This window comes from Palaemon carinicauda, chromosome 18 (assembly GCF_036898095.1).
Source record: "Palaemon carinicauda isolate YSFRI2023 chromosome 18, ASM3689809v2, whole genome shotgun sequence".
In the NCBI taxonomy this organism is placed as follows: Eukaryota; Metazoa; Arthropoda; class Malacostraca; order Decapoda; family Palaemonidae; genus Palaemon; species Palaemon carinicauda.
Genome location: NC_090742.1, coordinates 68,102,410 through 68,120,565, shown reverse-complemented (window position 1 = coordinate 68,120,565; position 18,156 = coordinate 68,102,410). Strand labels below are relative to the sequence as shown.

Genomic DNA, 18,156 nt, shown 5'->3' with positions numbered 1-18,156 from the left:
AAATATGTACAGTAACTTTGGAATGATTTTCGTTTTGTTAAGTTGAACAGGTTGGCATAAGTCATTTTATTATAGTTTATTAATGAAAGATCTATTTTACTGTTACTGTTCTTAAACTATGTTAGTTTAATTATTCATTACTTCTCTTGTAGTTTATTCATTCCTTATTTCCTGGGGTATTTTCCTTGCTGAAGCCCTTTGGCTTATAACATCGCGCTTTTCAAACTAGAGTTGTACATTCGCTAATAATAATAATAATAATAATAATAATAATAATAATAATAATAATAAACAACAACAACAACAACAACAATAATAATAATAATAATAATAATAATAAAAGGCTTGCTACGGGAGAAATGGCGCGGGACCATGGCTCTGGGCGTGGGAGAATCATCGAACACAAAGAAAGTTTTATTCTTTTATATTCTGGAGATGAAACATATCAGCATTCATCCATAATATATGCTAAAGATATCACGTATAGACATAAGAAATTCAAATGACATCAAATAACTGCATTTCTCCTCATTTCTTTCAAATTTTTTTAACCGATTTAATTATAATCAAATGGTTATCTAACGTCCGTTACTCTCTCTCTCTCTCTCTCTCTCTCTCTCTCTCTCTCTCTCTCTCTCTCTCTCTCTCTCTCTCTCTCTCTCTCTCTCTCCCTCTCTCATGCCTGTATATATATATATATATATATATATATATATATATATATATATATATATATATATATATATGTGTGTGTGTGTGTGTGTGTATGTATGTATTGCATGTATGCTTGTGTGTGCAGGCTAGATTTCAGCAAATTTGAATACTGGTAGTTCAACTAACATTTAATACAGCTAAGTATGAATGTATTTTCTAGCCCTATCAATGTTACCATGGAAATTTTCCATTCTTAACTGAGTACAGTAAGCAATGTGGCATTGTAACTTTGTTCGATGAATTTATACATTTTTTTTTATCTTTTATTATGAAAATACAATTACATTTTTTAAGTAAATTACTTTAGCAAAATAAAAGAATCCTGACATTATTATTATTTTATTATTACTACTACTACTACTACTACTAGCTAAGCTACAACCTAGTTGTAAAAGCAAGAAGCTATAAGTCCAAGGGCTCCAACAAGGAAAAATAGCCCAGCGAGGAAAGGAAATAAGGAAATATATAAAAGATATAATAAGTTATAAACAAATGAAATAAAATACTTTAAAAACATCAACAACATTAAAACAGACATTTCATAAATAAACTATAAAAAGACTTCATGCACGCTTTTAATAATAGTTTTTCAACCTTATTAACACTATTTTCATAACCATATGAGTGAAAGTTCTATTATGTAAACCTTTAAATACAACCAAGTGAACTTTTATGTAAAAAAAAAATATCTAGTTTAAGTGTTGATCTTCTTAAATATCTTACTTCTAATTGTTTCCTTTCCTCACTAGGCTATTTTCCCTGTTGGAGCCCCTTGGCTTATGGCATCCTGCTTTTCCAACTAGGGTTGTGGCTTGGCAAATAACAATAATAATAATGATAATAATAATAATAATAGATGTGTCACCAAGTGTTAATTCAATTGTTCCTTTAGTATCGATTTACCAAGTTGGAATCTTTGCAGTAAATGTGATCTTTCGTAAAAAGAAATAAAAAAAAATGTTGAAAAATTCTAACAAGTTTATTTTGAAATTAAAGATATTTTTTTCTATTCTACAAGTCATGACACTGCATATTCTGAGAAAGTTTCACAACTGCAAAATTTTCCAATAGTTTTATTTTCGACATTATCAAAAAAATTAAAATGGAACATATGATCAAATTTGAAACTAAATGAAAATAAAAAAGGTAATAGAAAAAATATGTTGTGAAATTTAGATTGAAGAGAGAGAGAGAGAGAGAGAGAGAGAGAGAGAGAGAGAGAGAGAGAGAGAGAGAGAGAGGCCCACAAAGAATGCGCTTGGCGCCATTTTTAATATGGGTTCCCGCCAGATATATTTTATGGGTTCCCGCGTCCCCTTTTGAATAAGACGGGTGGGTGACGTCACAAAGTCCCGCCGGAATCGAGATAAGTTTGAAAACACTGACGCCCATTTTCGTTATGGGTGCTCTATTTAAAAACAAATTAAAAACCTTTATTGAGTTTATGTTATGAAAAGAAAATAATATTGATTCAAATCTCATTATGGATTTGAAAAGTTTTTCTTTGTCGTAAAAGTAAGTGTAATTCAGGACGTTCTATAAAATTTATGTAGACAATGGTTTGAATAAAACGTATTAATGAAAAAAAGTGAAAGTGAAAAATAACATTTAAATTTTTCTTTAAGTTACAATATAATTTTTTTAAGCAAATAAACCATATGAGTAGTAATAAAGGACGTTCTATAGAATTTATATAAACAATGGTTTGAATAAAACGTATTAATAAAAAAAAGTGAAAGTGATAAATATCACTTCAATTTTTTTTTTCAAGTTATAATATAATGTTTTTAAGCAAATAAACCATATGAATAGTAATAAAGGACGTTCTATAGAATTTATATAAACAATGGTTTGAATAAAACGTAACGTATTAATGAAAAAAGTGAAAGTGAAAAATATCACTTCAATTTTTTTTTTAAGTTACAATACAATGTTTTTTAAGCAAATAAACCATATGAGTAGTAATAAAGAATATAAAACATCTCATGATCAGTAACAATGTTAAATACATCTATGAAAGGAGAGGTAGCAATTGAATTTTGTATATAAAATTAAACATTTCTTAAGTGCAATACCGCATATTAGTAATATTTTAATCACTGTGAAGTACATAGGACAATATTAGACGATACATTTAAAAAAAAATATCGTTTGACTGTGACTGAAGTATAAATGATCTTTACGGAAACTTGTACATAATCTTATTTTTCTTGAATATTTATATCATGTAATGAAATACAATATATATCTTGAGTTCAATATTTGTATTGAATATCAGTCGGAGCTGGATACATAGCTATTTATTCCTTTCCCGCACTTTCTATTTTCTTTTCTGATTCAAGTATTCTAAGTTAAAAGGGAATTGAATTATTGCACATTAAAATGGCAATCAATAGCAATAGTATAGCAAGTCTATTGCACAGCATTTACTTTTTAATTTCAATTCATCTTTTAATCCAAGGTAAAAATGGATAGTACTACGTAAAGTTAACGGGACAGAATCAATAAAAACAAAAGTCAGCTGAGCCGAGGTAGGGTTGTGAGAATGAGTCAGCCAACTATTTGAATTTCCTGCCTCTGTGTGCGGAGTCTGCGGACGGATAAGTAGCAGAATCTTGGCGCCCGTTTTCGTTTCGGATTTCGCGTCAAGTTTTGTGTTTTTCGAGTACCTTTCTTTGGAGATTTTGAAGAGAATATCATTATTAATGATTAATTACACTAACACACGAAAGGGAAAATGATTCACAATTAATTCTATGTTACTAAAATTGGACTGGATGTTACTTGTATTGAGAATTTAGGCAAAAGGTAACCAAAACTATGTTGAAAAAGACGGCGTGCACATCTTTGAATGCTTTAAAAACCTATTTATATAACTTATTCATGTGAGTTTTACATATAGAAATAAACATTAACTATCACCTAATAAAATAAGCATGAATAAATCCCAATATATAAATACATTTTGTTGTATTAAGAGAATTAGTTTGGTTAAAGAAACACACCTCGGACCTGGTTATTGTGAAACGCATCATTTCTATACCCCTTTCCCGTCTATATAGTACAGTGTATATCGCCTTATAAATATATCCTGTGATCACCAAAGCTTATAAGAAGTGCTATATTCGGGGAAATTAAATAGTCACAGAAGAATACCAGAATTAAATTCTTTGGATTTGTACTAAACTAAATAATGAAGTCTGATTCTGAAAATAATGTTCAAAAAATTGCAAAGAACAAACATGTTTCATTGACTCGACTAATAGATAGATAACTGACAATTTACAATAAATTTTGACTTAATTTATAACAATCAAAATGGTGATGAAAAACATATAATGTAATGAAAGCACATTCATTCGAAATATTTTTTTTAACTGAAGTAAAATGCCACACTGAATAAAATGATCATATAATATTGTTAGATAATACTGAAATAATAAGAAATGGATTGTTGTATTTGATATAGTATATGTATGTATATACATATATATACGCACACAGACGCGCACATATATATATATATATATATATATATATATATATATATATATATATATATATATATATATATATATATATATATATTAGGAAATGACAAGATAATCAAAACCTAGAAGAAAGAATGCTATTGTCTTCACTCTTTTAGACTTCATTATATGAAATATTTCAATATGAGATACGTTATTAGAAATACAATACACTATTAGCAACTGGATACGATTAATAACAAAAAGGCACCTTATATATATATATATATATATATATATATATATATATATATATATATATATATATATATATATATATATATATATATATATGTTTGTGTGTGTATGTGTCTTTGTGCATGTATACAAAGTCGAGACTTAACACAATGTAAGTAAAAATATGTACCAAAACACGAAAGGAAATGTGAAAACCTTATTAATAGTGACGATACACATCGCCATGATCAGAAAAGTTGTACTAAATCAGGTCTTTCCATACTAGGTTGGTTTGTTGTGTGCAATGGCCACGTTGGTGATGAAATGGCCCAACCCCTGACACACATAAGGACATGTCCGAGGTCTTTGTCCTACAGTGGCCTAGAAGCTGTTGCATTTTATATTATACACACACACACACACACACACACACACACACACACACACACACACACACACACACACACACACACACACATATATATATATATATATATATATATATATATATATATATATATATATATATTTATATATATATATATAATTATATATTTATGCGAAGAAACTGGTCTATATCATATTACTTCAACTACAATATATCAAATAAAGAATGCCTAATTCGATGTAACACTGATGTCATTAGTATAAAATATGATTTTTTTTATTTGATTTTTTCTTGTATGAAATAACTTTCATTATTTTGTAAGAACACTAGTTCTATAAACAAAATCTCGTCTTAGTTCTTCATGAAAATCTAAGGTTACATTAAAAAAAAACCACACCATAAAAACTTTTTCAAATTTCATCTGTTAAAATGGTTAAATAAAGAAGTATGTAAACTATGTATATATATATATATATATATATATATATATATATATATATATATATATATATATATATATATATATATATATAGTGATACATAATATATGCATGCATGTACACACACATATATATATATATATATATATATATATATATATATATATATATATATATATATATATATATATACACACAGTATATATATACACAGTATATATATATATATATATATATATATATATATATATATATATATATATATATATATATATATATATATATATATATATATAATTGCTATATGATAATCTGGTGAGAATCTTAAACTCAACCGTTAGGTATTTGGAGCTTGAATTTCATGGGACTTTCTAGCAATTTGTAAAACGGGAAACAATGCATAAGTTATCCAATTACCAATAATGTAATGTAGCCATTATATCACGATATGATTATATTTTAGTCCTTGTATATATCATTGACGATTTCCGTCAACTTTATAAGAAATAAGAATATTTTTAAATCTTATCCCCAGAGTTTTTGGTGGCCTAGTGGGAGAAGTGTGTTTGTTACACTAAAACATTTTCGTTACCACATCTCCATGAATGTCATAATTGTTGATATTTTCCGTGATCCATACTTATTAATGATTGGTTGTTTTGCTCGAAGGCCAAAATATTGAACATATGCATTGGGGAATAAAGATATTTTAGATTAAACAGAAGTTTTGAGAGTTTTCGAGCACAGCTATGGTTCGTTTCTGTTGTAATTCTCTAAAGTATGGACTGCATATTTGTTTCAGCTCTTGTAAAGTCAAAGACGAACGTTATTAAAACAAAACTACGTGTACAACTAATCAAGAAAGCATACCCCGTGGTCACAATCATGGGAAATATAAAATTTATAAACACAAAATGACGGAGTCAGGGAAGGGAGTTGTAACGAAAACGGGCGCAGATGTGGACGGAGCTACATTTCCGTCCGCACGACTTGATTTGGGTCCGAGCGGGAAATTTCTCAGCATCACTCGCTCACTCTCAGTCGACACTCGACAGTCGCCTCTCAACTTCGCTTACTCACAGCTCAACTCTTTACACCGCTACCACCATGGCTGACGCTGAAGCTGCCCCCGCCCCTGCCGCTGCTGCACCCAAGAAGGCCGCAAAGGCCAAGAAGCCCGCTGCCAAGCCTGCTCACCCATCCTACGCTGCTATGGTTGCTGCCGCCCTCAAGGCATTGAAGGACCGCAAAGGAACATCCCGCCAAGCCCTCCTGAAGTACATCGTTGCAAACAACAAGGTCGGAGATGAGAAGAAGGCCGGTGTCCGCCTCAGGCTGGCCCTGAAGAAGGGAGTCGCATCTGGTGCATTGAAGCAGATTAAGGGAGCCGGTGCATCTGGTTCTTTCAAGCTTGCCGAGGCCGAAGCTAAGCCCAAGAAGGCCGCTAAGAAGCCTGCCGCTAAGAAGCCCGCAGCCAAGAAGGCCGCAAAGAAGCCAGCAGCTAAGAAAGCCGCCGCCAAGAAGCCCGCAGCTAAGAAGGCCGCTGCCAAGAAGCCCAAGGCAGCCAAGAAACCAGCTGCCAAGAAGGTCACTAAGAAGCCAGCCGCCAAGAAACCCGCAGCTAAGAAGGCTGCCAAGAAGCCTGCAGCTAAGAAGGCTGCCAAGAAACCAGCAAAGAAGTAAGGTGTTTCCCGTATGTGTGAACCAGTTGACGAAACGCGCTAGTTTTATCCCAAAGACGATGATTGACTGCTGAACGGACGAGACGTCGCTAAGAAGAGTTACCTGAATCCCTTTGCTTCTTAAAGAAGCATGTATTTCTTATAGAAATTTTATTTATATTTCCACGTACAAATTTAACATGTATGTATCTTGTAAATATATATATTTTATTACGTATACAGTATTTCTTTCTCCATTTTTGCTTGTGACGAAATTTTTCAATATTGATAAGGATTACAAAGTCATTTGAAGAACATTCTGAATTTCAAATGTTACAAGAGTATAATGCTATCACGGAAAGGTTTTATTAACAGAATCACTTTGAAAAACATTCTGAATTTCAAATGTTACAAGAGTATAATGCCATCACTGAAAGCTTTTATTAAAATCACTTTGAAAAACATTCTGAATTTAAAATGTTACAAGAGTATAATGCTATCACAAAGCTTTTATTAACAAAATCACTTTGAAAAACATTGAGGCAATTTCTTATTTATGACTGAATTTCAAATGTTACAAGAGTATAAAGCTATCACAAAGCTTTTATTAACAAAATCACTTTGATAAAACATTCTGAATTTTAAATGTTACAAGAGTATAATGCTATCACTGAAAGCTTTTATTACCAAAATCACTTTGAAAAACATTAAGGCAATTTCCTATTTATGACTGAATTTCAAATGTTACAAGAGTAAAGGCTATCACTGAGTTTTCATCAGTCTTAAAGAAAGTTAAAGATTAAAAGTGACGAATATACTGGTATTTATTTGAAAATGGTTATACTCTTACCGGAATAGTATTTTCTGAACTGGGATGTAACAATTGAACATAAGATGGACCCATTAGCTGAATATTAAAGTTAGCAATGTTTGCCATTCCCGTTTTGCTATTATTTAGATTGAAATAATCAAGTCTCGTTTAATGACTGGTGAAGTAGAGAATGATAAATATACCATTCTCACCATTATACGTTGTAGTGTTCAAGTAAAAATTTGTCGCTATAGTTAACCAGGACAAATATGACCGCTGAAATCTTGAAACTTAGGGAAAAATTTACCTTACAACCAAAAGACAACCCGAGTAAGCTTCAAGTTTAATCCTCTATCATTTGTAAACGCCATGTATTTGAAAGGACCCCCTTAAGGTAAAGGATATTAAGCCATGAACGCCAATCTAGGTGTTTGTGACTTGAGGCATTCATATCTTTATGTATAGCTACGGTATACATATTTTTATAAATTAGTACTGTATATTACCTGGCATTTTCTTCCAAATTAACAGTAATAATAACAATGAAGGATTTTTCCTTAAAAGAATTCAAGACTATTATTATTATTACTTGTTAAGCTACAACCCTAGTTGTAAAAGCAGGATGCTATAAGCCAAAGGGCCCCAACAGGGAAAAATAGCTTAGTGAGGAGAGGAAGAATAAAATAGGAACATTACAATGAATATTTCCTGTATAAACTAAAAACTTTGCACTGAAAACTCAAGCGATTGAATGTATCTATCTATAAAAAATAAGGCAATCCATTACCTGGCCTTAACTTTCAAATCAACAAGAAATTATGACTCATGTAGCTTTATACAAAGCAATTAAGTAAAAAAATGTAGATATCCACAAAAAGCATTTGCATTCATAACCACCATAATGAACGATGTTTTGCCACTATAAGGGGGAAAAATATGTAAAAAAAATAGATATTCAAGTAGGATAAAGTGTACGGAAATTGAGAGGAATAAGATTAACTTGCAGGTAGAGGATTTGTGACCTAAATCACCTCTCACTGTGTCCTAGAGTTCATCTGGCCAATGGCAATAAGGAGAAACTTCTGTTTTTGTAGCGGCCTTATTTCTCTGGGAAGATTCAGATTTTTACTACAGTAAAACTTCTTTACCTTATCGCACTGAAAATATTTTACAAATACAATTATTGATATATTCGACTTACGCTTTTTCTAAAGTATGGTAAGAATTTCTGCATATAAATACTAACAGTCCAGTACAATGATTCATTGACTACTACGTATTATAGTGGTAAACTTCCTTGTAAAATAGTTTCGTCTCCAATTACAACAGTAGAATAACGAAATAATTCGGCATCAATGACCTTAGATGTCAGGATACCAGAAAAACCTCAGATCACTCAATAACGAAATAACCATGTTGAACAACTGCGCTAGGCTATATCTGTTTTGACGCTGTTACTGTTTTTAGAATGATATATTGTTATTTTATTCTCATCATTTATTTATTTCCTTATTTCCTTTCCACACTGGGCTACTTTTCCCTGTTGGAGCCCTTGGGCTTATAGCATCTAGCTTTTCCAACTAGGGTTGTAGCTTGGCTAGTAATAATAATAATAATAATTTATGGTTGTAATACGAAAAAAGAAAGTAAAAGAGCATTCGTTTCTAGCGTGTTCTGAAGAATTAAATCTCGAGAGATGCTTCCATACAAATATGTCGACGATCATACAAGAATTGACGAATTGTCAAGCATGCAGCTTTTCGATCTCTTACTCTGTCTAAAGTTAATTGTTATTTGCGTTAATATCTGGTTAAAAACTAATTTGCCCATAAAAAAAAACACTAATTTCTAATAGGAAAACATAGTAAATAAGTACAGCATACAACCATGAGCTAGTAATAAAATCAAAGTTAAATCTACAGGAAGTGTGCTATAGAACATTATGCTTGAAGACCACTATAGTATATTTGATGTTTTGAATGAAATATACTAAGTAATTCTTAAACCAATTTCGTAATTTCTAGGCATCATGCTGTCAATGTTTTCTGTCACTCTATTAAACGGAACCCAATATATATATATATATATATATATATATATATATATATATATATATATATATATATATATATATATATATATATATATATATATATATATATATATATATATATATATATATATATATGTGTGTGTGTATGTGTGTAGGCCTAAGTCTGTGGTTCTTATTTCCTGAAATATGATTATCATTGATAGTGAAGCTTGGTTTTACTAAAGAATTTAGAGCTTAACTAAAGATTATAGAGAGATATCTTCAATTCCTCTAGTCAGTACTAAAGTTTCCTTTAATCATCGGTTTATTATTTACTTATAACCAACATAAAGAACATGGAAGGCTTAGCCGAAGCTTAGTTTTACTGAAAGGAGACATTGTAAAAGGGTAAGTATCAAGGAATGGATAGAGTGTGGAATAAAAGGGCCTAACATTTATGAGTGACAAATGGGTCTGGCTTACGCTAGAGCATACGCTAAGTGGGTCTTTTTTTATACAATCATATAAAAAAAGCTTCCTCCAGCTTCAGCATCTATAGGCCCTAATGATAAACTACATAATTAATGTCGGCTTCACGTACGCCTAACCTAGAGTACCCAATATAGGTACTCTAGGCTAACCCTAAAATGTTAGGGCCTGCAGGCTGTCTATACGAAAATTTATACCCTTCATAAATCTCTAATCAGTTACACCGTAAATGGTTACCATGGACTACAAACCCTTCCAATCTAAGAAATGTGTAATAGAGATAGTTGCAAATGTGCAGGCTACTTACCAAGACAGTAACTTGCGTAGATAGGCTGTCACTTATTCGGGGATATTTCAAGACATCAATGCTCGGTCACGCAGGTAATCCAACGTTACGTAGTGCTTAATATATATTAAGTATATTTCGTAATTACGTCACTTGTTAACCACACATAATGTTGTTTCACACTAAACTCATATACGAAGTACACCAAGAATTCGGTTCACGCTTTGGCCACTAGGTGGAGAATTTTTATTATTCTTAATAGGCTATTATTATTATTATTATTATTATTATTATTATTATTATTATTATTATTATTATTATTATTATTATTATTATTATTAGCCAAGCTACGACCCTAGCTAGAAAAGCAAGATACTGTAAGTCAAAGGGCTCAAATAGGGAAAAATAGCCCAGTGACGAAACGAAATAAATAAATGACGAGAATAATTAACAATAAATCATTCTAAAAACAGTAACAACGTCAAAATAGAAATGTCATATATAAACTATTAACAACGTCAAAACAGATATGTCATATATAAACCATAAAAGGACTTATGTAAGCCTGTTCAACATAAAAACATTTGCTGCGAAGTTTGAACTTTTGAAGTTCTACTGATTCAACTACCCGATTGGGAGGGTCATTCCACAACTTGGTCACAGCTGGAATAAAACTTCTAGAATACTGTGTAGTATTGAGCCTCATGATGGAGAAGGCCTGGCTATTAGAATTAACTGCCTGCCTGGTATTACGAACAAGATAGAATTGGGTAAAGTATAGAATTGTACAGGGAGATGTGAATGTAAAGGATGGTCAGAGTTATGAAAAATCTTATGCAACATGCATAATGAACTAATTGCACGACGGTGCCAAAAATTAATATCTAGATCAGGAATAAGAAATTTAATAGACCGTAAGTTTCTGTCCAACAAATTAAGATGAAAATCAGCAGCTAAAGACCAGACAGGAGAACCATAGTTATATTTGTTGAATATGACATCCATAATCCATGATCCGGTTCCGTAAATGAGAGACGCGATTGAAAACCAGTCTACTTAGGTCGACATCTATGGTCAATGTACGATATATTAGGATAGGTTCAATTATTCCTCTTTTGGTGCTAATGACGTAATGGATAACACTTAATGAATAATGAAGGTATGTAGGCAAATAACGGATTTTGAGCGAAGCGAAAAATCTATTTTTGGGTGAGATAGCCATGGCGTCCTGATGGAAGGTTCCTGTTTGGTAGCTTCCTTGGGTATAAGACTACTAAGATATTCCCAGAGAATTTAACCACAGGTTATCACAGAATTCTAACTTCTGGAGCGAGAATCTCAAAGGTTTCCCTTTAAGACATCGTAATACAACAGGGGACACGCATGTCTGGTCGTGCCACATAGCTATCTCCACCCCGAACAGAGTTAACGCTTCGGTGTGTAAGGGCTGAGAATAGCTGGGAGCCGTTCCACAGCTAATCTCACTCGTGGCTACTACTGATACTCGAGACGTAAACAAACGGACGCCATTGCTCTAATGACGTCACGCGCGTCTTTATCCTGGCGCCAGTTGCTGCCCATCACCATGATACAATTGTGTAGGGTGGGAGCAAACTGAACGAAGTAGTAGGGAGGGTCCATCAGGACGCCATGGCTATCTCACCCAAAAATAGATTTTTCGCTTCGCTCAAAATCCGTTTTTTGGGCTCAAGCCATGGCGTCCTGATGGAAGAGTACCAGAGAATCAATGTATCGTGGTAGATTTTCCCCCAGAGTTAAGTGCCTAGGCATTGACAAAACAGCAAAGTAATCTTAGGTAAGAACCATAGGAACGAAATATCCTGCCCCCCATTGGTAGGAAGTTCCCATGGGCTATGCCGACGTCAAAGTGGTATTGAAGGGCTATTCATCTTGACAGAAGAACTTTTAAGAGCTTAGAGATGAAGCAGAATGTTTGATATTTGTATAGGAACATTCTGAAGTAGGACAGTGGTGGTTGGGCACTGTGTGTAGAGTTCATCTCCTGATTATCAGAAGTAAGTATTCGTGTAGGAACCTTACTGAGGCAAGGTGAATATAATTTAGGAATAGACATCTTAAATTCTTCATGACCATAAGAAAGGAGGAATAAATAAAACTATGACAGTATGTATTTCATAGTAAGTAGGAGCTGAAAGAGACGCATAAGTAATAAAATAGAAATTTTATTTCACAATGCAGAAATTAAATAATTTACAGCAAAAGTAAAGTTCATTTACAGTAATAATAATGTACATAGAAATAAAGGCTTGCCCTTGAATCTGAAAGGGAATTTCAGGATTAGTAGGTACTCGTTCTCGAGGAACGCAAGTCTTTAAATAACACATCATGCTCAAGGCATGCGGCACTTGTGTGACACTATGACATTTCACCTGGGATAAGAACAGTTATAAAAGCACTAAGTGTTTTTAGACATCACTATGAATCACTCGAGGGTCAACATAGGCACCCGAAGAGTTAGAGTCCCAAGTAACTCACTGTTCTACGCAGAGTTAGGTGCAGGTTTCATAACACTACCTGCGGCTACCACAAAATGTTTGATTTCGTGCACTTGTTTCGCATAATGTTTAAAGAAAACTCGCGAGGACTTCCAGCCCGTAAAGTTTTTAAGGCTCTCAAAGTCCATGCTCTGAAAGAAGTTCAGAGAAGATGCCACTTTTCTAGGATCATGACCAGCGGGTGTACTGTTCGGATCCGCTCTGCGAATGAAGTAGGTGATTTTCGCTCTTAATTGTTTCAGTGACAGGTCGCTGCCCGATGTTTCTCCTTTGAAGAGTTGGCCTCCACCAAAGTTTGAAGTTCTGCGAAGATAGACCTTGAGGCTCTCTACTGGACATAGAGAGACATCCTCCTTCAGGGGGCATATTCTCCAAGGGCCCCATCTTTTGGTGGGTAATTCATTTTTGGCGAGAAACGTCGGATCAGGGGAGAGGGTCACTTCTCCTGAATCAGCAAACAGGATGTGTCCCTCTTCTCTTGATAATGCCACTATTTCGCTGACTCGAGCTCCCGAGGCGAGAGCAAATAAAAATATAACTTTCTGAGTCAGATCCTTGAGGGGGCATGAATCATTGTCCAAGTTGGAGGCGAAATGGAGCACCTTGTCTAGTGACCAGGAGATCGGTTTCGGAGGGGGTGCTGGGCGTAGGCGAGCACATGCTTTCGGCAGTTTGTTAAAGATGTCGTTGGACAGATCAATTTGGAAAGCATATAGAATTGGTCTAGTCAAAGCCGATTTGCAGGTTGAAATCGTATTGGCTGCTAATCCTTGTCCATGAAGGTGAATGAAGAAGGACATACAGAAATCAATGGTGATTTCTTTAGGATTTTTTGCTTTAACAAAGGAGACCCATTTCCTCCAGGATGATTCATATTGCCGTCTCGTGGATTCGGTCTTGTATTCCTCTAGGAAGTCTAGACTTTTCTTCGAGATCCCAAACCTCTTCTTTGCGGCAAGGGAGAGAAAATCATGAGATGAAGGTCCTTGATTTTCGATGATGAAGCGAAGACAGTCGACTTCTGTACTTGTTGAGAGAGAACTGGGCCCGGGAGAGGGATCAGCTTGGGCTGCAGCTCCAGGACCAGGGGGGTACCAGTTGCTCCGGGGCCACTTGGGAGCCACTAGGGCCGCTGTCCCTTTGAAGGTTCTCAGTTTGGAGAGGACTTTCAACAGAAGGTTGGTGGGAGGGAACAGGTATATCTTCGACCATCTGTTCCAGTCCAGTGACATGGCGTCCACCGCTTCTGCTTTGGGGTCCTCGTACGGGGCTACGTACAGAGGAAGTTGATTGTTGTCGCTCGTTGCAAAGAGATCTATCTGAAGTTCTGGGACTTGATGAGAGATGAAGGAGAATGATCTTGCGTCTAGAGACCATTCCGACTCTATCGGGTTTGTCCGAGATAGAGCATCCGCTGTCACGTTGCGGAATCCTTGTAGGTGAACTGCAGACAGGTGCCACTTCTTCTTCTCCGCCAGACGGAAGATTGGGAGAAGCACCTGATTTATCTGGGGCGATCTTGAGCCCTGGCGATTGAGACAACGAACTACCACCGAGTTGTCTAGGGTTAGACGGATGTGGATCGAGGGCGGCGGGGATAGCTTCTTCAGAGTAAGAAGGACCGCCATGGCCTCCAAGATGTTTATGTGGAACGTCTTGAATAGTGGAGACCAGGTCCCTTGAGCTTGTTTCAGGTGGGAGTGACCTCCCCAGCCCTCCAGTGAGGCATCCGTGTGGATGTTGAGTGATGGAGGAGGGTGTTGGAGAGGAATGGACCTTTTCAGGGCCATTGCTTCCGACCACGGCTTTAGGAGGCGTCGAAGTCTGTTTGGAAGCCGTCTCTTGAGGTCTCTTCGAGCGATGGATGCCGATCGTCTCCAGACTCCCGCGGCATCCTTTAGCTGTGCACGAAGCACTGGGTTTGTCACTGAGGCGAATTGTAGAGAGCCTAGAACTCGTTCCTGCTGTCGTCTTGAAATGCGTTTGGATTTCAGTAGTCGCTTGACAGACCCTGCTATTTCCTTCCTTTTCTTCTGGGGGATGGAAAGGCGGTGTGACTGAAGATTCCAGTGGATTCCCAGCCACTGAAACTTCTGAGCCGGAGAGAGGCGAGATTTCTTCTCGTTGATCTTGAATCCCAGGTGTTCTAGGTACTGGGTAACTTCGTCGCAAGACTTTGTACACTCTTCGGGCGATGGAGCCCAGACTAGCCAGTCGTCGAGGTAGGCCATCACCTGGACGTTTCTTAGGCGGAGCTGTTGTACTATGGCATCCGCCAGCTTTGTGAAGATCCGAGGGGCCACATTGAGGCCGAACGGCATGGCCCGGAAGGCGTAGCTTTTCCTTTGGAGTCGAAATCCTAGGTAGGAGGAAGCGTGATGGTTCATTGGAATGTGCCAATAGGCATCCGCCAGGTCTATAGAGACCGTGTAGGAACCTTGAGGCAGAAGGGTCCTTATTTGTTGAAGCGTCAGCATCTTGAATTTGTTGTTCTCTATGAACTTGTTGAGGGGGGATAAGTCCAGAATGACTCTGAGCTTGTCTGAGTCCTTCTTGGGAACGCAAAACAGTCTCCCTTGGAACCTGGTGGACTTTACCTTCCTTATCACCTTCTTGTTCAAGAGGTCTAGAACATATTCTTCTAGAATGGGGGTCGATTGTTGGAAGAACCGCTGGAAGATTGGGGGTGGTTGCACCCAACTCCAGCCTAGACCGTTCTTGATGATGCTGTGTGCCCAAGGATCGAAGGTCCAACGATCCTGGAATTGGCGGAGTCTTCCTCCCACCGGAAGCACTTCATTGCTTCTGGTGTCCCGAGGACTTGTTGCCTCGGCCGCTAGCTCCCTTTCCTCCTCTACCTCTGGAGGGACGACGAGAGGCGTCTCTGCTTGCACCCCTGGACGAGCCTCTACCTCTGGCATGAAAGGTAGTGGATGGCTGCTCAAAGGCAGGGGTGAAGACCGGTGACTGTGACAACACCGGTTGGGGGACCAATTGAAAGGTCTGTTGTGGTTGGGCAACCACTTGGGAGGTAGCGGGTCCCGGAAACTGACGTCTTTGTTGACGTTGCTGGGGTTTCGGCTTTTGAGGTTTCCTCTTAGGCTGAGGTCCATCGTCCTGAGAGGTTTTCCTTTTTCTGGACATGCCCCACTTGTGGAGAAGGTTCCTATTCTCCGTGGAGGCTCTGTCCGTTATTTCCTTGACAAGGTCAGAAGGAAACAGGTGCTTTCCCCAGATGTTGGAGGAAATCAGCCTCCGGGGTTCGTGTTTCACGGTGGCACCGACAAACACGAATTCACGACAGGCTCTACGAGCCTTTATGAAATGGTACAAGTCCTTCATTACCGTGAGTAAGTGGGATTTGGCCAGTACCATGTAGTGATCGGGTACTGCTGTGTCACAGGCCATAACTTCAAGTTGGACTTGATGAGAAAGAGATGCCGCAAGCCTCTCCTTCGTGTCTTGTTCCCGGCGAAGGAGGTGATCATTGAGCTTAGGGAGGTCTTCATTAAACTGACGTCCGGCGACGTCAGGATCGAGCCTACCCACGACGAAAGTATGTTGGACATCTTTCCATTGTCTAGTGTCAGGGGGTGTCACGATGGAGAAGGGTCTGCACTCCTCCAGTGCAGGGCAGGGTTTTCCTTCTTCCGCCGCTTTAAGGCATGCAGCCAAGGCCTTTTCCAAAAATGGAAGAATCGCAGTGTCAGGTGCGACATATGTAGGATGCTTCTTGCTCAAGGCAGGAAGCTTAGAGCAGGTAAAGCCCCTGCTCTTAAATGCGGAGGCTAGCATAGCCTGGGCCTTTGCGAGATCGAACACTATCTCTTCTTTAGGTTCGGTCTCTTCCTTCGAGGCAGGTTCGGAACGAAGCCGGACGTAACAGTCCGGGTAGGCCTCGAAGCTTGGGAAGAATTCCACATCTTCCAACGGGACCGTGCCGATTTTGTCACTAACAAAGATCCTGCCGGTCGCAATAACCATATGCTCTGCATACCTCCACGGATTGGCATGAGAGCAAGCTGGGAGATCCTTGACCGAGATCTTCTTCGGTTCTCTGGATCCAATCATAGACCTGATGGACTCCTGGTTCTCCTTCAGTCTGTCGTCCATGACAGCTCTAATCAGTCGGATCAGTTCTTGGGTAGAAGAGGAAGGATCCGGGGTCGAGGAGGTAGACGGGATGGACACATCCGTCGGTGTAGGAGTAGGCGGAGGGATGGACGAGGGAGTAGCTCCAATCTCCGACTCGGTGTATTCCACCTTGTCTTCGTCCTCTTCGGCTCCTTGAGCCATAAGCGTCTTCTCCGTGTCTTCCGAGACGTCAGAGATCTGTTCATCATCCTCGGAATCTAAACGACACTCGTGCATGGACTGAGCCATGACCACATCAGGTTCCACCGTAATTTGGACAGTGGGGATTGCTTCCTTTGGAACCACTGAGTCAGGGGAGGCCTTAGGGAACAACAGGGACCTCAGTTCTTCGGTGGCCAGGTACGGTCCAGTAGCATTTCTCTGAAAACCACGCACCCACTTGCGCAGTTTTTCACGAGCAATGTCTCTAACCTCCGCTGAGGGAGGGTTATGGAAGGCCTCAACTAGGTAGGCCTGGCAGACCGTACATTCCAGTGGATTCCAGAACTTCCAATCCCCTTTCTTGTCTGAGCAAGGGGCGTGAGTCCTGCACGCCGTATGTCCGTAAAACTGGGAGCGTTTCACAGCACAGTATGCGAAATCGCACTTCATCTGCTCCTCCTGTGGAAGAAAGAGAAAATGAGTATGGGGGAGTCATAGGAATGGCTCTTAAATTAAGTTAATATTAATCATTAATTTTAACTTAAAGAAGGTGTGATGCATAGAGAATGAAACAGTAAAGGAGAACATGCTCCATGCATCTCGCCCGGCTGGTTACCATAGGCTTGGTCCTGGGATAATCCAAATGACCGAGATCATTGGATATAGTTTCCTAGGATTCCCATTATATTGGAACTCCATGGAAAGCCAAGGACAAGGTTGGGATCGAATTCATTCGGTTCCCAGATAAGAGCCAGAAGGTCTCATTAAGGGAAACTACTTCTGGCAACCAGCCGC

The 18,156-nt window shown here is 37.5% G+C and overlaps 1 protein-coding gene across 1 annotated transcript; it reads left to right on the top strand.

Moving 5' to 3' along the window:
• The first annotated feature begins 6,285 nt into the window (after positions 1–6,285).
• LOC137657107 (histone H1-delta-like) lies at positions 6,286–7,148 on the top strand. Its single transcript, XM_068391471.1, has one exon. The coding sequence runs from the start codon at positions 6,357–6,359 to the stop codon at positions 6,930–6,932; it is 576 nt and encodes a 191-aa protein (XP_068247572.1). The 5' UTR covers positions 6,286–6,356; the 3' UTR covers positions 6,933–7,148.
• The last annotated feature ends 11,008 nt before the right edge of the window (positions 7,149–18,156 follow it).